Here is a 20,079-nt window from a genome sequence, read left to right on the forward strand (position 1 = left end):
ACAGACGTTAACATGTTGCGTATATCTAACGGCAGATAACACTTACCAATATGAATCCAACTTTGCTTCGGGGCGAAGAAGGCAGCCGTTTAGGCTTATAAGTATAAGTTCTTCGAGGTAGTAGCCTTTCAGCAGTTAGATCATTGCCGTGAAGTGCTTGATTGCCATATCATCAGTTGTCCGTCGCCACTGCGTTTCTTGGTGATCGGCCCCTGCTCTTTGGTCACTATGACGTCATTGCGGCACATCCTACCGGTTGCCCTGATCGTGGCGGTGGTAGCTGGTCGTCCGGACATATCCCGAGGTAAATATGCTTTCAATGTTAACATGCGATCACACAGGTGTCATGAAATATTGAACTTGACTGTCTATCACAATTAAGTCTTATTTTAGTTAAGATACAGTTGTTTTACTTGAAAATATGTGAAGTGGGTGAAGTGGCTTCGATTGTGATAAGCGATTATAGAAGAAAAAACGTTGCTTTTTATGGAAAAACAAAACCGCAGTCGACAACTGATCACGAAAACGTTTAATATTTGGTATAGCAAAGGCTTTTCCATCGATTAATTTGGTCTACACGGGTTTGAGATATTCTTGAATCAGAACACCTTCTGATAATCGTATACCTTACAGTCTATAACATCTCTGATAACCTTGTTCACCATATCTCATCGTTTCAATTTTTCACCTGCCTACATTTATCGATTAAAACATCATCCACTCGACGTCTGTCTAAAGGTTATTGCATGATGGATATAATTCATCGCACATCCATTGGACTTCTGCGACATCACGGGATATAAATTATCGGGTGTGATAATCATCTCATGCGTTATTAGATTTCAATTATTGGTGGTGTTGTACCAACGAGAATTGTGGTTGAGAATCCCTTCGAAAGTTTATCGGACCAATTGTAGATATAAACGGGTATCGTTTATGGAATGTGTAAGCTATCAGGATTAAGACTGTGCAAAATCATTTTTCTTTAATAGCGGACATAGAGGAAGAATATTGGCACCAGACTGGCAGGTACACTGCTGGGCGATCACTGGATAGATCTGGATCACAGACTAGTCGAAGTTCAGCTGGTCTTGAGGATGAAACGAGTAAGAATTATTTGCTCTCAATTTACTCTGAGAACACCTTGCTATTGTCTGGTAAAACACCGTAAATGGCTAAGGCGTTCAGAAATTTGATAGTGAAATTCCTACTCTCAAGACTTTCTAATTGTAAGTTTAGTATGCCAACCTCTAAGGAACTGTGACTTCAATACCATATGAGATATAATTGACAGCCTCAGCTTACTGGAATAACCTGGCGCAGTCTATGCTAAAGACGAAAACAAAAGTACGTCAGAATACAAATCAAGCTAAAAATATCATCATCTTCCTTGGAGACGGCATGTCCATTCCTACTTTGGCGGCTGCGCGAATGTACCTGGGACAGCTGAAGGGTGAAACTGGAGAAGAGGATGAATTGCACTGGGAATCATTTCCCTACAGCGGTCTTTCCAAGGTATTATACTACAGTTCGCTTTAAGAATCAATGGATTTACTTCAGAGTCGTTGGAACGTGTGGCAAAGTTTATCGTACATATTGAAACAACTTTGTTCGTAGACCTACTGCGTGGATTCACAAGTCGCTGATTCCGCCTGTTCAGCAACGGCGTATCTCACCGGAGTTAAGACGAACGATGGAGTGATCGGCTTGAACGCTGGAGTGTCCTACGGAGATTGCGAGGCCATGACCAATACCAGCAACCACTTATCGTCCATTGCCCAGTGGGCTTTGGAAGGAGGAAAATCAGCCGGTATTGTGACCACGACCAGAGTAACGCACGCTTCGCCGTCAGGCACGTATGCAAGAACCGCTGACAGAAATTGGGAGTCCGACGCTGACGTAAATGACGACGGTTTCAACGCCTCGGTCTGTCTGGACATCGCGACTCAGCTCATCACGACGTATCCTGGTCAAGATTTCCAGGTACCTACAAAACTCGAACTTTGAATTGTCTCTTTACCAGGGAATGTGCGAATGAGTAATTAACGCAGGTAATCCTCGGTGGTGGACGTCGCGAATTTCTCCCGACCACAACCGTCGACGACGAGGGTGATTACGGGTACAGAGAAGACGGCGTCGACCTTATCGAGACCTGGAAGCAGGACAAAACTGATCGCGACAGCTCGTACAGTTACGTTTGGAACAGAAGCGGACTCCGACAGATCATCGACAACCCCAACGATGTTGACTACCTTCTAGGTCTGTTTGAGAGCAGTCACTGCCAGTACCAATTGGAGGCGGATCCAGTGACGGAACCGACTCTCACCGAGATGACTGAAGCGGCGATAAAGATTCTGCAGAAAAACAGCAACGGGTATTTCCTCTTCGTCGAAGGCAAGTCATGGATTGCAACGATTCGTTTGACAGAATTTTGAAAAAACGCATTGTGACTACGATTCGCTCATTTCTGCTTTATTCAAACCCGGATAGGGGGTCGCATAGATCACGCTCATCACAGCACCTACACTCGCTTGGCTTTGGCTGAGACGGTGGAACTCGCGTCGGCCGTTCGTATTGCCGATGAAATGACGGACGAAAGCGACACCTTGATTCTCGTGACAGCGGATCACGCTCACGTCATGAGTTTATCCGGATATCCAGTGCGCGGTAACGACATCTTGGGACTGTCTGGCATCAATGGCGCGGATGGTCTGCCATACACGACCCTCAGCTACGCAAACGGGCCTGGATACAAAACGCCTTCGAACAGCACTCGCTATGACCTTTCGGAAGACGACTTTAGTAAGCAGTTCTGCTTCCCTTTCGTCGCGTTTGCGCTGCCCCGATGAAAATGATGTCTACGATTTTCAATTTTTCGAGAAATTCTTAGACATTTCATACAATTTTGTGCAAAAAAAATGGTTTTCCTACAAAATCGTAAATATGCATAGTTTGTCATAAAAACTTGTAGATTTTCATGAAAATTTGTATCTTGTCAGCAAAAAATTTACAAGCTACTACAATTTGTTAACGAAAATTAACAATTCTTCACGATAAACGATTCGTATTTACAATTTTCTTAGAAATAATACGAAATGTTCCAATTTCTGTAATTATTCGTAGTAGTAGAAATTTTCATCAAGGTGATCATACAGCGTTGACATCGTTTGTAATTTTTTGTCACCTTGCAGCCTACGTAAGATACGAATATCCCGCAATGGTCCCCCTCAATTCGGAAACCCATGGCGGAGACGACGTCGCTATCTTCACTCGTGGTCCATGGTCACATCTGTTTACCGGAACTCTGGAACAGAACACCATTCCTCACTTCATGGCGTACGCCGCTTGTATTGGCAGCGGCCTCACGGCTTGCACGTGAAACTTTCAGGCAGTTCGGCGTGATCCATAATTACCTCAGAATATTAATAAACATTAATTTTTTCGCAGCCGAATGTTGAATTGAATTAATCAGTCGAAAGATCCTGCGTTTCCTACCCAATCCTCCGCGGAAAATGTCGAAATCTCTTGTGCACAACCGAACGAAACTTTATACAGTATATCCTTATACAGGTTGAGGAAAAAGTATGGAAACCCCTAAAAATTTCGCGGGGTTCGGTGAAAAACTAATTACTAAGGTTAAATCATGAGTCATTTTTAACAAAGGATTCAATGATAACCTTCGATTTAACCTTAAACCTCATATTCAAGGTCATTTAGAGATCAACTTTGATTTTTTAAGTCGGTACACCCATTTTTAATGTTAGAATCGAATAGAGCGGGAAATTTTACATTTCTTAAATTTCTTCTGAAAATTTCCCACTCTTTCTGATTCTGGCACAAAAAATGGGGGTTCCCATTTGAAAGATCAAAGTTGATCTCAAAATAATCTTGAAGGTGAGGTTCAAGGTGCAATCAAAGGTCAGGCTTCGATCCCTTGTTAAAAATGACCTAAGATTGAACTTTGGTAATTTTTTTTCTCACCAAACCCCGCCAGGCTACTAAGGTTTTTTATACTTTTTCCTCACCCTGTATATTACGTATAATTTTTTAGTTCCGTGAATGGTATAGATTGTAGATTTTTAGTTAACATGATGTTAACGACAGTGTAGCCATAACGAGTGCAACGGATATTATACAATGACATGAGTATCTGTAAACAGTAAATAACAAAAGGCTCTCCTGGTCATGGGAAATAGCCATGAATGTCAGAGGTTTTTTAATCCGTTCCTCAGCAACGAGGTATGAATTATTAATGCGTTTTTGCCTAAATTAAAAATAAAAAAAATAAATTTTCCTCAACCAAATTAGGGGAGTCGGAAGTAATGCAAACTTTTTTATCATACTCGTTTATCTCTATTTCGTACTGCGCGAATTCATCATAAAACATTGTTGATCAGTCTTCTGATCGTGGGATACAAATGAAAAACGTCTAGCGTCCATTGTATGTCAAAGAGTGAATATTTATCATCCGATCGTTCCACCGAGATGGGTATCGGTGAATAGAAGTTGTTTGTTCGAAATAAATTGCAGTTGAAAAGAAAAATTGCGTAGGCACGTATATTGACAATGGTTAACAATACTGCGACGTTGACATCGGAGATCATAATATGTATTGTTGCGAATATCTGCTTCGAAAAATATTTTTTCACAGTTACGAGACAAAGAAACAGCCAATGCAACGGGCATTTTCCACGATCGTGGGATTACTAATAAACGATTTCCGCCTATGCGTACTGTATTAAAAAAAATCCTCAGAGACTATTCCTCCGAATGATGTTAAATCTAGGCTTGCTGTACTCGCAGTTTTTCAACATTCCTCTGTATCCTCGACACACGGTGTCTCAATAACGTGCAAAAGTGAGAGTGACAGTGAGAGTAAGATAATGCTTTGTGCCGTGCCGTGCCTTTCCATGCAAGGTTCAAATCGCTGAGTTATGTATACCCCATACACACACATTATACACCTGCTTCTGCTGCAATCGTTGCGTGATTTCAGATCAACGTAACATCGTAAAATGCCAGTTCTACATTCAGGGTTTGCATGCTTTTTGGAATCTGAAATTCCCCGACTATTCCAGGTATTCCCGCCTGAAAATAGGATTGTTCCAGTAATCTGTCTAGAAATATACCACCGATGATTGCCAAATTTTTTTACACATTACTTACTAATATCTTCAATCTTACCTACATAGTAACTATCTTACTGTCTAACTACCAATTTACAAACAATAGTCTGCGATTTCCCGTGAGAAAAAAAAAACGAAAGAAGGTTTGTCATTAGATAATAAATATACAATGTACGAAGTGGTGCGACGAAAATACATTTTGATTGCAATCTTTTCTTTCTTAACATTTACTTTGTATAAGAACGAGTTTATTTCTTCGACAGTCTCAAAATTCCCTGAGCTTTACAAGTTTCTAGGTTTGCGCGTACGAATTCTCGACATTCCCGTCTTCAGACTGAAGTGGGAAAACCAAAAATTTGTCCCGTCTTTCAGCGATTGACGCGACCAGATGGAGATCGGTAGTCTGAATGTATTATAAGATTATGACTGACGTCATGCATGACGCGTTCGCGGAATAGTCGAGGACCTTTGCACACATGAGGATAACCTCGAGTTAGATCTGACTTTTAAGAATCCATACCGGAATTTCCTTGAGCGTTGTACATGTAGCTGCACCATAACTTTGACGTATATGTGCTCTCACAGCCGGGATTCAGCGTCCTAAATCAGATCAGCAACAGACACAGGTAGATAATTTAAGAATGCGGAGCTCAGTGCACTCGGAATTGTCATTCTGTCAACGTATTTGTATAGGGTCTACGAAACTTTCTCATTTTTGATCAGCGAATGATGGATTATAATGTTACATGAATATGAGTTGATTTGTTCGAATGTATGACAAAAAGTAAATAAGAAAGTGTGAAAGACTCGCTCCACTTCGACATCTACGTGCAAGAGAGTATATATTAGGTATAACCAGAGTTCGGTGAATTGGACCATAACGATTTCGATATTTAGGAATTTTTATCCTTTCAGAAAAGATTCAAAAAAGTGTTCACATCTCCACGGTCAGGTTATAGCAGCGTTGCTATAAATGCTACGATTCATTGGCAGTTACCGTTAATAATGGCACTGAAGTCTGCAACGCCACGAGCAAATGAAAGAGTCCGAAAAGAATGTGCCTGCTATTAAACTTTTTTTTCTCGTACCGTGGCGCACACTAATTTAGCGATGCTGCGGTAAAAGAGGCTGCCCAAAACATAAACGTTCCCGCGGACCACATTCAGGACGAAGCAAGGGGGAAAAAGAGGATGATAAAAAATATCCGGTGGTAGCCGAATAGCTGAGGTCAGAGAGGCGAAGTACAACTATCCCTACTTCGTAACGAACGATGTTAAACTTTTCCAACTGGTGATCACCGACAGGCAGTAAGTGGTTCGACTTCGGCAGAACAGCACCTGCAGATCTCCTCCTCCTTCGCTGCTGTCCACCTGCTCCCGTAAATCGCGTCGAAAGCAGTATATCACCCTGTAGTGGTCCATAGTCTGTGGGTTTCGATTCTGGGTGTTATGCTCACGCAGTGTCCACCCGCATTTGAATCGCTAGACTTGGGCTGGTGAGGCAATTGGGACCAACCCGCGGGCAGGATGGTCGTGCCAAAGGTGGGTAGGCGATATTTCGATAAACCCTTATAACACTGTCAGAAAATTCACGGTGTCAATTAAAGTACAAACATCGTCGGTGTAAATCGGTCGATACTCGACACCAAGTGGTCTTAAAATCAACACCAAAATGGTGTGGACTTCTACAGAATATTCATTTAACACCGCATTTCCAACAGTGTAACTTCAAAATTGTGAGAGAAAATCAGAGCGGCGATATAAGTCGCGAAAAAGTGCTCGTCTCGTGAACATTGATTGAAAAAAAGAATCGGTCGGGAATCGTTACGCATACGTATATATTTCGCAAAGGTTGTCTGTCAAGCCGAGTACATGATGTAGTCATGTTTTGTATACCAAGACGTAAATTGGTAAGATACATTTGTGAAATCTGTAAAAAAAAAAAAAAAAATTGAGAACACGTTTTATCTCGCAATCGCAGTAGTGTAATACATTTCGAAAGTGTGGACACCGTGAAGTTTGGATGTTTTGGTTTTTCTTGCGCAGGTACCGTGCAACTGAATGATGCGTATAAAATATACTTGCTACTTCGGCATTGATCAATAAATTATGGCCAGCGAACAACTATGCGTCAAAGAATAGCATTGAAAATAGAAAGTGCCCTAAGACGGAATCTCGACTCAAGTCCGTTTAACATCGGGATTCACGCTTTGTAATACACGCGAGTCCCTTTAAAACAATTAACATACTTTTGGCACTACCCGATGTCGAAGCGTGTTTCATAGTCAACAAAATCGACGTTTACGGTTTCATTATAAATCCGAACAGTTTTTTAACTGCTCGCTATCTTCCGAGGATTTTAAATTGGCACAGTTTATAGAATACTTGTTCTCAGAAGACGACCGATTTCTGGAGAATGTGACGAGCCCAGGAAAAATCAGGTTCTGAATATTGGTTTTGTAATAATATATGCACACGGCCGCGTCGCATCAACTAGGCGATGCAAAAAGTGAAGGTCGAAATCAGCTAGTTACCATTCATGGCAGAGTGAACGTCAATAGAACAACCCGCGACAGCGAGATAGCATTTCGTGTTTGCGATCTTGCGATACTTTCATAGTCAACGGTAATAAAAGCCGGTAAATTATCGACCCAGCATTCGATTCGATATAACAATTTCAAACCATAGCCGAACTATTCGCATGCCGGTGTTATACGGAATACCCATACATTCGTAGATGCCTGTAAGACTAGTCGGTCAGGCGTTATGTCATTATTAAGCACGTGGGGAATACCGTGGCTCGCACACAAACCAGAATCGCGGCGAAATATATTTCAGATTACGACTGGTGCCCCTTTCATCAGCCGTTGCGTAACCTGAGTGTTTCTTTCGTAGGATGGGAGGCGGAATCCGTCCTTTCTCGGCGACGACGGTGCAGCCGTCGATCTGGGTAAGGTGAGTACGATATCAAGACGAGTTTGTTCGGTGTGATTCCACCCCATCGGCAATTTCTGATCCTTGAACAATATTTCAGGAAATCGCGAGGGAGTATGGGAATAATGATTCCAACTTCGGTCACTTTCAAACGCCGTCCACCGCACCTAAGGAACAAATGGTAAGCTGGTCCTAAGCCTCTTCGAATCCCGTAATAAAACATGGTCGTCATCACGATTTCAGACCATAGCCGAGGACGGCGAGGAGCGAGCGACTTGGGGAAGTGGACTCGAGTTTTTGATGTCTTGTATCGCGATGTCCATTGGCCTGGGCAACGTGTGGCGATTTCCTTTCACGGCGTACGAAAACGGTGGCGGTGCCTTCCTGATTCCGTATATAATCGTCCTCTTCGTCGTCGGCAAGCCGTTCTACTATCTCGAAATGATAATGGGCCAGTTCACCAGCAGATCATCGGTCAAGATGTGGGCCCTGGCTCCTGGCTTTAAAGGTGTCGGCTGGGCGCAGATGTTCTCGATGATCTCCGTCGGGACGTATTACTGCTCTCTGATGTCCTTGACGCTATTTTATCTGATCAAAAGTTTCAGCTACGAACTCCCGTGGTCTAGGTGCCTTGAGGAGTGGGATGGCTGCGTGGACTCTGTCAAGTCCAACGATTCAGTAATAGCCGGAAACGGGACGATGAGAAGTTCCGCGGAGCTATACTTCTCGTGAGTTCTGCTATCAAAAGATAAGCCAACTCACAAGGAAGGTATCAAAGGTCGATCTCTTCGATTTGATTTCTTTTGTAATATGTTATAGTAGACTAAAAACCACCCTTTAAAGTAAGGCATGTCAAGAGGTGATTTGGCACTTTTACCCACAAAAACATAATATTTTTTAACCAATCCAACTGGAGAAGTCTTCTCATATCGAGAAATGAAAAAAGCAATTCTCTCAGTATTAAAAAAAAAAAAATTAAAACTGCGAAATTTTCACTCGACATGCCTTATTTTGGAGGGTGGTTTCTCCCCCTTAAAGTGTTTGATGGCAGATAAAAAAATGCACATCACTCGGTTTTTAGTTTACTATAACATATTACAAAAGGAATCAAATCGAAGAGATCGACCTGCGATACCTTTATTGTCAGTGCAGGATAAAGTTTACAACATCTTGTTATACTATAGGAAAACTGTTCTGAGGGAAAAGGAGAACATTGATGATGGCATCGGGCTACCTGATTGGAGGCTTACGTTGTGCCTACTTTTCGCATGGTGTTGTATATTCGGCGTACTTGCCCGCGGAGTGAAGGGATCCGGGAAGGCGGCCTACTTTCTGGCCATCTTTCCCTACATAATTATGATAGCTCTGCTCATCCGAGCTGTGACCCTCGAAGGCGCCATCGACGGAATCATTTTCTTCATCAAACCGAATTGGGAGAAACTGTTCGACCCGAACGTCTGGTACGCAGCGGTTACGCAGTGTTTCTTCTCTCTGTCGGTTTGCTTTGGCGGAGTGGTTATGTACTCGTCGTACAACGAATTCGACCACAACATATACAGGTATATTTCGATAAATCTAGACAGTTTCGCTCCCACGTAATCAGGTTTTTAAGGATAGTGAACCATGCGATAATTCTGACTCTTCCTCAGAGACGCGATGGTTGTAACGACCCTCGACACTTTCACCAGTCTCATGGCTGGCTTCACGATATTTGGAATACTCGGTAATCTCGCCCACGAACTCGGCACCGACGATATTCGCAACGTTGTTCGGGGAGGCACTGGTCTCGCCTTCATATCGTATCCAGACGCCATCGCCAAGTTTTCGGTGTTGCCACAGGTACGTTTACGATTAGCTTCTCTCGCGTTCCTATTGCATATGAGAATTAACTGAGCAAATCTATCTCTCAACTGGTCATTTCAGGCCTTCTCCTTCCTATTCTTTCTCATGCTATACGTATTGGGCATCGGCAGCGCCATTGCCTTGGCCGGTGGAATAAACAGCGTGATCTGCGACCAGTTCCCAACGTGGAAACACTGGCACGTTGTCCTAGGAACGTCCATCTTCGGGTTTCTGGTTGGAATGGTCTACTGCACCCCGGTAAGTATGCAAATTCATGCAATTTAACCGTTGGTCTGACGATTTCTTTCACCCCGAAAACAGGGAGGCCAGTTTGTGCTTCAGTTAGTCGATTACTACGCAGGATCCTTCATCGTCTTTGTACTCGCCACGTTTGAGGTGACTGGTATATTTTGGGTCTACGGACTGGAGAACTTCATCGACGATGTTGAGTTCATGCTCGACAGACGGCCGTCGGTTTACTGGAGGCTATGTTGGGGCGTCGTGACGCCGGTTCTTCTCGCTGCGATTCTTATTTACACGATCGCGATAATGGAGCCGTTGAAGTACAGCGGTATTTCGTATCCAGACAGTGCCCACAGTAAGATCATTCTCCGTGATCGACAGTACGTTACTTAAATTCAAAAATATTCATCCGTGGATACATTTCAGCTGCTGGATGGCTGCTCATGACATTTGGAGCTATCCAAATTCCCCTGTGGATGGGGGTGACGATAATTTCCAAGCGAAATCTGGGGCTACCCGAGGTGAGTTGCTCTTCGGGTTAAACAAGTACTACTAACAAGTTCACGGATCCTAGATATAAGGAGAACGATCGACATAGGTTTTTTTGGTTTTATTTGCGGCCAGAAAAAAGGAGAAATATCATTTTCTCACAATGTCCATGAGGGTAGAACTGGTGATATCAATGTCAGGTTGACGGCGTCCGTTTGTTATTGTTTGTATCACGTGGTATGACGGGCATTCTCCTTCTTGAATTTAACAAACCTGACGTTAGCAACTCTAGCGCCTCTAGTGTAGAAAGATCTTATTCTAGATTTTCGGCCGTTTCTTATGCATTACGATCGTTTTCCCTATATCTCCCCATTTTTGGTGCAGAATTAGTAATGTTAATTTCTTCCACTCGGCTCGTTCCTCTTCTTCGGTCGTTCGAAACATGTAAAACCAGCAGCTGTCAACATTTGGTCATCACTTAATACTCATAATATTTGAACGACCAAAGAACACAGACGCTATGAGTGTCAAAAATCGGTACTACTAACTCTGCGCTAAAATGTGGCCCAATTTTGTATTCCGGAATTTCGTCTCCTACTCTGTTACTTTCTGAACCCTACTATCGATAGTTCAAGCGTCGTCCGCAATTTGAAGCAGCAGACTATATCACAATTTTCAATAACCGTTATGTCCGCACCTGCAGATGATATACGCCGCTTTTGAGCCTTCCAAACACTGGGGCCCAAAAAACCCGGCGCGACTGGCTTCCTGGCGCGAATTCAAGGAATGTGCTAGAAAAAGACGAGCCGAGAGGACCGCCTCAAAGGCTAAGCAGATCCTATACGTGCTGGTAGGCTGCGAGGAAAAGTTGTAATCTAAATCCCAGTTACATGGAATATTCATCATCACCATTAACGCTTTGCCGATTGCCAATTAGATTTAACAGGATAAGGCACTTTACACGTAATTTTTTTATTTCTCGACTTTATTACGCTACGTTTGTAAGACACATGCCAAGTGCAAGCACATCAGGCCAATCAATGTATAGTATAAATATCACGAAGATAAAAAATTAGATCGCTAGAAAGTTGCTAAATCAAAACTTCGAGAAGTTGCACTTGTTATAATTGATACTGTTATTATTATTGTTTTTATTGTTTTTATTATTATTATTATTATTATCATATCTGTTTTGTAAGGAAACATAAATTTCTTTGCGAAATTTTTTTTATAACCATCTCGTGTTATACGGTCATTGCAGTAACAAACATTTCCTAATAATTGTATTCACTGTTTGTTGCTAATTTATTATTACTCACAATCTATGTGCTACCTCCATGATGGAAAATGGTATTTACTCAACGGGAGATATCAACGCTTGTTTTTTTTTTTTTTTGTTTCATTCTAGCTACGCTGTGCGTATACATAGATATGTAATATATACGAGTTCCGATTGCAAAAAGGGCAATGATTCACGGCTGTGTTTCGCAATTATCAGTATTTCTTTTAGTAAATAAGTTGACGGTTTTTCGTGTGTAGAAAAAAGAGAGTACAATTTTATCTCTTGGCAATGATGACATAGCAAAAAAGTGGACAAAAAATATTAATCAATTATACGTATATCTATTTAAATACATACTGTATACCTACTTTATACTCATTTCTATCGACATTGAGATGACGGGAACCTTCATTCATATGAAGCAGGCATCCTAGTCCGCTTCGTAATCGATAAAATTCCAGTCCTCGACCAACTCTTCTTCCATATCCTGGACACGATCCAAGTCCTCCGGTTCAGAGACCACCTGTTGACGAAAATGTCGGAGTCAAGTTCACGAATACCGTCAATGGATTAACAGATTGACTGGTACGAGTTTTCCAGATTTCCTGCCAAAACCGGTAGCCACACACGTTGACTGAACCGACCAAATTAGACCAAAATTGGTACGCGGAGTTTTTTTGGGTCCCTGGTCCTAAAACTTATTTTTTGAATTTGTTACATCCTGGGAGTAAAAATAGGGGTGGGTCAGGGTAAATTTTCCGTTTTATTATGAATTTCGTTGTTATATTGAAATTCGAAATTTTTGAATCTGCGATTTCGTTGCGAAAGCTAATTTTATGAATCTGCCACCCCCTGAGGATGAAGATAGGGGCTTTTCAGGGTAAATTTTAAGTTTCATTGTAAATTTTTTCACCTTCAGTTGCAGATTTAGGTATGCAGTTTTATTTTGACTATGGCTAAGTTTTTACTACATACTTTATGCTTATTTTTCTCTTCTTTTAGTGTCCAATTTTGGATTCATAGTCAGCGACCCGAAAAAAAACCCAACTGATGATTTTCAGATCGACTGTCTAGTTCTACAAAAGTTTCAAGTATTGCCGTCGCCATTTTGGATCCTCTATTTTGCAATTCTTCAAATCTGATAAGGGAGTCATCATCGGCGTCCCAAAAAAGAACCCAGTAATGATTTTTAGATGAACTGCCTAGTTTTACAAAAATTTCTATTATTGTCGTTGCCATTTTGTATCCTTTAATTCTGTTAATGAATTCATCATCAGCGACTCCAAAACCCCCCGTGTAACAAGTTTCAAAAGACTTATTCCACTTCTTGACTTTTTGGTACAAGGGTGCTGAGGCCTGGTCGTAATTACCGGTAATTAAAGCCACCATTTTCAGTCCCTCATATTAAATTTTTCAATTTTGCTTACCAATTCGGATTCAACGACCCCAAAGACGATAGTATACCAATTTTTGTTCAAATCCATTGAGAAATAACAGAGTTATTAAAAAATGTGCATGTATTCAGCATTACCTGTCAATCGGTCAATAAGGAACCCCGATAATGAAATAAAAAGCAAGCTTCAAAGCTGCTCGATGAATCGATAAAAACCCAACTCTGACCTTGATTCGAAGTCTTTCTCTCTCAGCCTGAAGCTCAGCGTCGAATTCTTTCTGCTTTTGTGCACGCTCTTCACAAATCTTAAACCATAAAATAGATCGAACGATATTCAGTCGAGTATCATTGTGATCTGATTTCAGTGTTTACTCATGTATTTTACATAACCAGTAGACCTGCATATCTTTGTACCTTGTAGTTGAGAAGCCAGTGACCGAGATACTCAGCAGGATTGTAAGGCTTTTTGCTGGTAATGTCGCTGAGGGCCTTCGTCAAGGGATTTCTGAAATTACTCATCAAGTAAAAACCCTCGAGAGTCATATACTCTTCCGAATAAGACTGCATCGATGGGCAAGATTCTTCCGACCGGCTGCGTTGCTCAGCCAATACTTGCCAAGTGCCCAACATTCGGGCTATCTCTTCGTCAGTGAAACCCAATGCTTTCAATAATCTGAATAAAATCGTCACGGTACTTAGTAGTGGTTTTTTTACATTCGTTTACTTGAACCGAAATTGGAAACCGGTAGCAGATAGACGACTCCGAGTGACCTTTAAACTTGCAAACTGGTTTTAGGATAAGCTGGTTCACCTGATAGTCTCGTCGTTGAGCCCGTAGGTAAGAATCCGTTTCAACAGATCGTCGCTGATGCCTTTGCTTCGAAGTAGATCAGCGAGATCATTTTCAAGGTCACGCTTCCCTTCATTGGCGATCAATTCAACGAGCCGTAGAGCTGCGGATGTCTTGTCTGGGTCATCGAACAGTTCCTTCCCATCAGCTCCAAATGTCTGGCCAGCTTTGAAACTCCGTATATCGTCCGGATCCAGACCCGACAGCCTCATCAGTTCGATCTGCGATATAGAAATTCACCTTATGAACCGTTCGTCGAGTACAACCCGAGCACAAGGACGTCCTGGAAATCAAATTACCTCTCGATCCCCGATTCCAGAAAGTAGCGAGAGCGACGACAGCAGCAACTGACGCAATTCCCGCTTCGTGTAAGGTCCAGCTGTTACTTCCACGTGGGTGCCGGTCTTCTCAAGGACAACCTTCTCCGGCATTTCTTTGTACGGTGGTCTCGACATTCTCGCTTCTTTCGGTGTGCAAGTTAAACGGAACAGAATAAAGGCGAGGATGGTGATCACGACGAAAGTATGGTTATCTCTCTGGAGACGATCACGGATTGCCTCGCTACTGAGACAACTGACAATCACCTCCGTGTCAACATTGAGTAACAATTGATGTTGATGGGCTCGAATCCTGACGGCCATTGGAAAAATACTTACTGATTATAACACAGAAATATTACCTGGTCATTCACGGAATGCGTCTCACATTACAGCTCCAGCAATGGAAAGATAAATCAAGGTTGAAGTGTGACAGGAGAAGCGCTCGTTATCATTGTAACGTAGCTCTGTCGTAAATGCAGTATGACAGAAAACGATTAATCAGATAAGATGGGCCTCGATCCTTCATGCAAAGTACTCGTACGACCGAAGTTTATTACTTGCCGAGCTGTACTGCAGTCGCATTGGATCTTACCGTGCAGCTCCGCGAAATAGAAAGTGGCGCACATGGAATAGCCAGTTTTGAAGAACCAAGGACGCGTCACAGGACGCGTTAAAGGACGCCGAAGGAGGAAGGCCGCTTACAGGGTAGGGAATGAAGATATTTCCGGAAGTGTTCGTTGACCAAATCATTTTCAGTGGTACCAGGTATCCAATTTCGTGCCTCTGTTCTATTATGGCTAACAGCGACAAGTTTCGAAGTGAACATAACATCAACTAATCTTGCAAGTGGCACAATAGCTTGGGATAAATCCTGTGAAAAGTAAATTTTTTCGGTTTATTACCATCTCGCTTGGGAGTATAATTTCTTTAGGAGTTTACACTCGCTTATGGACAAGGCTTACAAAGAGCCGTGAGAATTGAGTGATATTACTGAATAAATACGACATCTGTGTACTGAATGAAAAAATAACAGTCAAGGCCAGACAATTTCAAGGGTAACTTGGTGGAGAATATCTCGAAAAGTCGAAATTAATCTTATCTGTAATAGAACAAAGCGATATGAGGCACTGCCGTAGGTACCTGAGATAATAAAAATTGCCGTAAATCATTTTAGCACAAGTATTAGAGATTCTTTCGTTTTCAAGTTCCTGCGTTCTACGTTATGTACCATTAGTGCTGTACGTAATATATTAATACCTCGAGTAGGGTATATCAGTGCACAGACGATGAAACGCTAAATGAATTCCAATGAAAATTAAGTGATTGATCGGAGTGATAACGGGTGCTGCGTAGCGTAAAGCGTCCACAGATTAAGTCGTGCAGACAGGTGATAACCCCACATTATCACATATACCCAGCAAAGTTACTCGTGTCAAAATTTTTTATCTCTTAATTCAACATCATAAATTTCTCATCACGTTTCACAAAAATACCTTGAGTGAAAGCCACACATTACGGTATATCCCCAATATTATGAATTTCTCGATGCTGCGCGATCAACCCTGAAAATAACCGCTCTACTAGGCAGTCAAACTGGATCAGTGTAGATGAGCTTCACATCTGATCAGACAAAAATATCGTCGATACGACGAATGAAGCGGCAGCAAAAAAAGTCGGATAACTTATCAGATGTTTAGGCAACGGTAACCTGGATTAATTTTTTGCTTTTGCTACTTGTTTTGGGAACAAATTAAAAATGATGGAACAGAAAACTTGGTTGAAAAAAATACTGCCGATCACGGATAGATTTTTGTCGGGAAATTGAAGAGTCCATTCAGCGGGTCTGAGGCATAGTATTAGCAGAATTAGTGTCAATGATTTTACTGGAAAGTCATAATTTCCTTTCTAAATTTCTATATGCTCGGAGCAACTTGCATATAAATTACATACTGGAATTAAATTCACAAGGCCCGCAGTCTGTGCGAGTGTTCAGTCAACCTCTGATTGCCCGGCTGATCATATCTGTTCACATTTAGAAAAACGAGATGAACGGTAGTGACAATCTGGGTTACGAAAATGGCTCGGTCAATGATGGTGGAAAGACAATTGTGGATAGAAAAGAAGAGGCCAAATCACCGCAGTCAGTGGAAACCGAGAGAGCTACCTGGGGAAACAGTATCGAGTTCCTCATGTCTTGCATCGCGTTATCCATCGGATTTGGCAACGTATGGCGGTTTCCATTTACTGCTTACGAAAACGGAGGTGGTGCATTTCTAATTCCGTACATAATTGTTTTATTCCTGATTGGTAAACCGTTTTATTATCTGGAGATGATTATCGGTCAATTTTGCAGCAGTTCTCATATCAAAGTCTGGAGAATTTCACCGGGTTTCAAAGGTATGTATAAGTATTACAGTATTCTACGTATATCTGAGTGCGTCAATTTATCAATAAAAATTCAAAATTATGATCAAACGACTTTTAAAAACATTTCTCGTGTGAAGTTCTACCATATCTTTCCGGATGACCAAGTGACTGCCATAGCCATTGTCCGTTAATAACATGCATGTTAAGAACAAACGAACACGAAGGACTTCAAAAATGAACACCAATTTTGTGCAACAGAAGATGAGTCTGGTTTAAGGTGACGTACCGTTGATCGTGCCTAACCGTTCCGATTCGACACTTCCAGGTGTGGGATGGGCCCAAATGTGTTCGCTCGCAATCCTCGCGTCTTATTACTGCTCGCTGATGGCCCTGAACTTGTTCTACTTGTTTGCCTCATTCGCCTCAGAATTGCCTTGGGCACGATGCCGAGAAGAATGGGGCGAAAACTGCGTTGACTCCGGAATAGGTCTGAATAGAATTTTGCGAAGTGAGACGAACTCCACAGCCAACTCATCGTCGTTTGGAACAACGTTGCGTTCTGTGGACCAGCAGAGCTCCGCAGAGTTGTATTTCCTGTGAGACAGTCCCTTCATCCTTTGTCTGCATAAACTCAGCTGTCTGCAATTCGTCTGATGATTTCGCTTGCAGGAAGGAAGTCCTGAAGGAGTACGACAACATAGACAACGGAATCGGGCTACCGGACTGGCGGCTGACCCTCTGTCTTCTTGGAAGCTGGGCTTGCATCTGTGCGGTACTTTCACGCGGGGTAAAAAGCACCGGAAAAGCTTCCTACTTCCTCGCGATATTTCCGTATGTCATTATGATAGCGCTCCTAATCAGAGCCTCGACCTTGGACGGCGCGGGGAACGGGATCCTCTTCTTCATCACTCCAGACTGGGAAAAGATTCTCGACCCACAAGTTTGGTACGCGGCCATTACTCAGTGCTTCTTTTCGCTATCGGTCTGCTTCGGCTCGATCATTATGTACTCCTCCCATAACGAATTCAGACACAACATTTACCGGTGAGCAGCACTCCGATATGGTGTTTGATAGTTGTGAGACTTCTCATGTGCATTTTCAATGCCGATTACAGAGACGCGATGATTGTCACGACCCTCGACACCTTCACAAGCATGATGGCCGGCTGCACCATTTTCGGAATATTGGGAAACCTAGCCTATGAGACTGGAAGTGACGACATCAGCACTGTGGTTCGCGGAGGAACTGGTCTGGCCTTTGTTTCTTATCCGGACGCAATTGCAAAGTTCAATACTGTACCTCAGGTATGGAAAAACTGTCCGATTCCGCTATTGGAAAATGTCCTCATGAGCCTGGTTGACCGCGCTATTTTATCACCGCATAAACAAAGTTTTTAATTTGAATGGTGGCAAATCGTCATTTTTGGGGTTTAAAATTACTCATGTCACATAAATTAATGAAACGTAATCATCAACATACCTGTTCTACCATCCACACGCGAAAAAACAAGGCCAACGGTCAGCTGTCAGCCTGGTTGCATAAGTTTGATTTTTTTTTTACGAGATGACGCATTGCAAGGTGACAATTCCACCAATAGACATCGCGTTATTGATACTTTTCTTTCTTTTCATCACTTACACAGCTTTTTTCGGTTTTGTTCTTCACGATGATGTTCGTTCTGGGCATTGGCAGCGGCGTAGGGATGAGTTCTGGTATTATAACCGGGCTATGCGACCAGTTCCCGAACCTTAAGCGCTGGCAAGTTATGATTGGCACTGCTGCAACTGGTTTTGCTTTTGGAACAGTTTACGTCACTCCCGTAAGTCTTAGCTGAAGAATCAAATGACGTCACCTCAGTCGAGGTTGTGATTTGATTATAGAATTCTGTTTCAGGGTGGCCAGTTCATCTTGACTCTTGTAGATTACTACGGGGCTTCCTTCATTGTCTTCATCTTAGCCACCTTCGAAATTATAGGCATCATTTGGGTTTACGGTGAGTCATCCACATCTCAAAGTTGGACCACAAATTAATTCAGAGAAACTCGTTCCTTGTCAATGATTAACCGCTGCAGGCTTGGAAAACTTCTTGGAAGACATAGAATTCATGCTGGATAGAAAAGTCGGAATGTACTGGCGCTTCTGCTGGTTTCTTATAGTGCCATTAGCTCTGATCGGTGTCTTCATTTACACCACCATAGAGATGACCCCGTTGACATACGGTGATGTGGCATTTCCACCGAGTGCCCATGCTGCTGGATGGACACTGACTGCTATTGGAGTTTTACAAATACCCATTTGGATGGCAATAGCGCTCATGAAGTATAAAAATTTGTCCTTCAAAGCGGTGAGTGTTGTGCGGTTGAATACTGAAACTGGGGTTCTTGATGCTTTCAGTCACAGTGGGATGCTTAGCGTCTCACCTCGAAAATTTCCATGTCCTAGCCTTATCACAGTTTGTTTACAACTTCAAATGATCTTTGTTACTTCGTATAACCCTAAGAACCACCGAGTAACAAGTTTCGCGCAGAATCATCGAATTCTGATAGTTTTTGGGATTTTATATCCGTCATGTTGAATCGGCCACCTTGGACTTAGAAATTATAAAAATCTGACGTCAGATTCGTAATCAGCAACCTCAATCACCCCCCAGTAACTAACTGCAGGCTAAAATATTGATATAGAATATGCATCTTTGCCCTCTGAAATTTTTGCTAGATGGTGCAATCGGCATTTCGACCGGCAGCTAAGTGGGGCCCTCGACTAACGCATCATCGTCAAGAATGGCTGATTTTCAAGGATGAAAAAGCCAGGCAAGGAGAGAGCAGGACGCAATCGTGGTTTGTCCAAAAACTCTACGTACTGTTCAACATTGAAGAGACTAAATCCAAAACTTAGCCATGCGTCATATTCGAAGAATCACGAGAGGGCACTATGGTGCATATCTTACGTTTCGAAGTTGCATACGGCTACAAGCCTGCTCTCAATACTATTCACAGCCAGCTATTCTAGGATTTTTTATAAAGTGGTAGGTACATCAACCGCATGAAAGTCAGTCATCATAATTTGAATTGATCAATTAGCAGCATCACCGAATTAATTTTTAATCCAAATGTATTCTCTCTAGTCATCTTGATGACCTTGTTTCATTAAACGCAACGCATATATTTTGTTGAGAACTGTAACTGGTTATTATAATAAATAAGCATTTGAATAATCCTACAGCACACTATACA

At 42.2% G+C, this 20,079-nt stretch overlaps 5 protein-coding genes across 7 annotated transcripts; 3 read left to right on the forward strand and 2 right to left on the reverse strand.

Moving 5' to 3' along the window:
* On the forward strand, positions 1-3,452 carry LOC124220130 (membrane-bound alkaline phosphatase-like). Its single transcript, XM_046628594.2, has 7 exons — positions 1-304; positions 993-1,106; positions 1,295-1,515; positions 1,618-1,983; positions 2,052-2,394; positions 2,491-2,802; positions 3,192-3,452. The coding sequence occupies exons 1-7, from the start codon at positions 229-231 to the stop codon at positions 3,377-3,379; spliced, it is 1,620 nt and encodes a 539-aa protein (XP_046484550.1). The 5' UTR covers positions 1-228; the 3' UTR covers positions 3,380-3,452.
* A 2,972-nt stretch (positions 3,453-6,424) lies between these two features.
* On the forward strand, positions 6,425-12,282 carry LOC124220125 (sodium-dependent nutrient amino acid transporter 1-like). The gene is made up of 10 exons (XM_046628588.2): positions 6,425-6,667; positions 8,021-8,080; positions 8,160-8,240; positions 8,303-8,787; positions 9,244-9,618; positions 9,709-9,898; positions 9,983-10,159; positions 10,223-10,499; positions 10,571-10,665; positions 11,337-12,282. Exons 1-10 carry the CDS (start codon positions 6,653-6,655, stop codon positions 11,505-11,507), a joined length of 1,926 nt encoding a protein of 641 aa, XP_046484544.1. The 5' UTR covers positions 6,425-6,652; the 3' UTR covers positions 11,508-12,282.
* Positions 11,941-13,979, reverse strand: LOC124220136 (uncharacterized). Its single transcript, XM_046628605.2, has 3 exons — positions 13,723-13,979; positions 13,536-13,613; positions 11,941-12,438 (listed from the first exon to the last, which is right to left on the reverse strand). The coding sequence occupies exons 1-3, from the start codon at positions 13,936-13,938 to the stop codon at positions 12,346-12,348; spliced, it is 387 nt and encodes a 128-aa protein (XP_046484561.1). The 5' UTR covers positions 13,939-13,979; the 3' UTR covers positions 11,941-12,345.
* Positions 13,980-14,115: 136 nt separating this feature from the next.
* LOC138191050 (uncharacterized) lies at positions 14,116-15,016 on the reverse strand. The gene is made up of 3 exons (XM_069136519.1): positions 14,838-15,016; positions 14,458-14,731; positions 14,116-14,379 (listed from the first exon to the last, which is right to left on the reverse strand). Exons 1-3 carry the CDS (start codon positions 14,843-14,845, stop codon positions 14,116-14,118), a joined length of 546 nt encoding a protein of 181 aa, XP_068992620.1. The 5' UTR covers positions 14,846-15,016.
* Positions 15,012-20,074, forward strand: LOC124220126 (sodium-dependent nutrient amino acid transporter 1). Of its 3 annotated transcripts, none has more exons than XM_046628589.2 (9): positions 15,012-15,183; positions 16,515-16,875; positions 17,171-17,441; positions 17,515-17,889; positions 17,961-18,150; positions 18,489-18,665; positions 18,740-18,839; positions 18,919-19,190; positions 19,562-20,074. In XM_046628589.2, exons 2-9 carry the CDS (start codon positions 16,524-16,526, stop codon positions 19,739-19,741), a joined length of 1,917 nt encoding a protein of 638 aa, XP_046484545.1. In that variant the 5' UTR covers positions 15,012-15,183; positions 16,515-16,523; the 3' UTR covers positions 19,742-20,074. The 3 variants fall into 3 exon arrangements, with proteins under 3 accessions (XP_046484545.1, XP_046484546.1, XP_068992355.1); XM_046628590.2 differs by lacking the exon at positions 15,012-15,183 and adding an exon at positions 15,608-15,865; XM_069136254.1 differs by lacking the exon at positions 15,012-15,183 and adding an exon at positions 15,897-16,181.
* Positions 20,075-20,079: the final 5 nt, after the last annotated feature.

Source organism: Neodiprion pinetum, chromosome 5 (genome assembly GCF_021155775.2).
Source record: "Neodiprion pinetum isolate iyNeoPine1 chromosome 5, iyNeoPine1.2, whole genome shotgun sequence".
Taxonomy (NCBI): Eukaryota; Metazoa; Arthropoda; class Insecta; order Hymenoptera; family Diprionidae; genus Neodiprion; species Neodiprion pinetum.

Coding starts and splice junctions, on each gene's coding strand:
- LOC124220130 (XM_046628594.2), top strand. CDS start 229: ATGACGTCATTGCGGCACATCCTACCGGTTGCCCTGATCGTGGCGGTG. Junction 1,516..1,617: donor CCTACAGCGGTCTTTCCAAG/GTATTATACTAC, acceptor CTTTGTTCGTAG/ACCTACTGCGTGGATTCACA. Junction 2,803..3,191: donor CCTTTCGGAAGACGACTTTA/GTAAGCAGTTCT, acceptor GTCACCTTGCAG/CCTACGTAAGATACGAATAT.
- LOC124220125 (XM_046628588.2), top strand. Junction 9,619..9,708: donor TTCGACCACAACATATACAG/GTATATTTCGAT, acceptor ACTCTTCCTCAG/AGACGCGATGGTTGTAACGA. Junction 10,160..10,222: donor GAATGGTCTACTGCACCCCG/GTAAGTATGCAA, acceptor CCCCGAAAACAG/GGAGGCCAGTTTGTGCTTCA.
- LOC124220136 (XM_046628605.2), bottom strand. CDS start 13,938: ATGTTGGGCACTTGGCAAGTATTGGCTGAGCAACGCAGCCGGTCGGAA. Junction 13,614..13,722: donor ACTGGCTTCTCAACTACAAG/GTACAAAGATAT, acceptor TTATGGTTTAAG/ATTTGTGAAGAGCGTGCACA. Junction 12,439..13,535: donor GAGAAAGACTTCGAATCAAG/GTCAGAGTTGGG, acceptor TTTCGTCAACAG/GTGGTCTCTGAACCGGAGGA.
- LOC138191050 (XM_069136519.1), bottom strand. Junction 14,380..14,457: donor CTGGAATCGGGGATCGAGAG/GTAATTTGATTT, acceptor TCTATATCGCAG/ATCGAACTGATGAGGCTGTC.
- LOC124220126 (XM_046628589.2), top strand. CDS start 16,524: ATGAACGGTAGTGACAATCTGGGTTACGAAAATGGCTCGGTCAATGAT. Junction 17,890..17,960: donor TTCAGACACAACATTTACCG/GTGAGCAGCACT, acceptor TGCCGATTACAG/AGACGCGATGATTGTCACGA. Junction 18,840..18,918: donor AGGCATCATTTGGGTTTACG/GTGAGTCATCCA, acceptor TAACCGCTGCAG/GCTTGGAAAACTTCTTGGAA.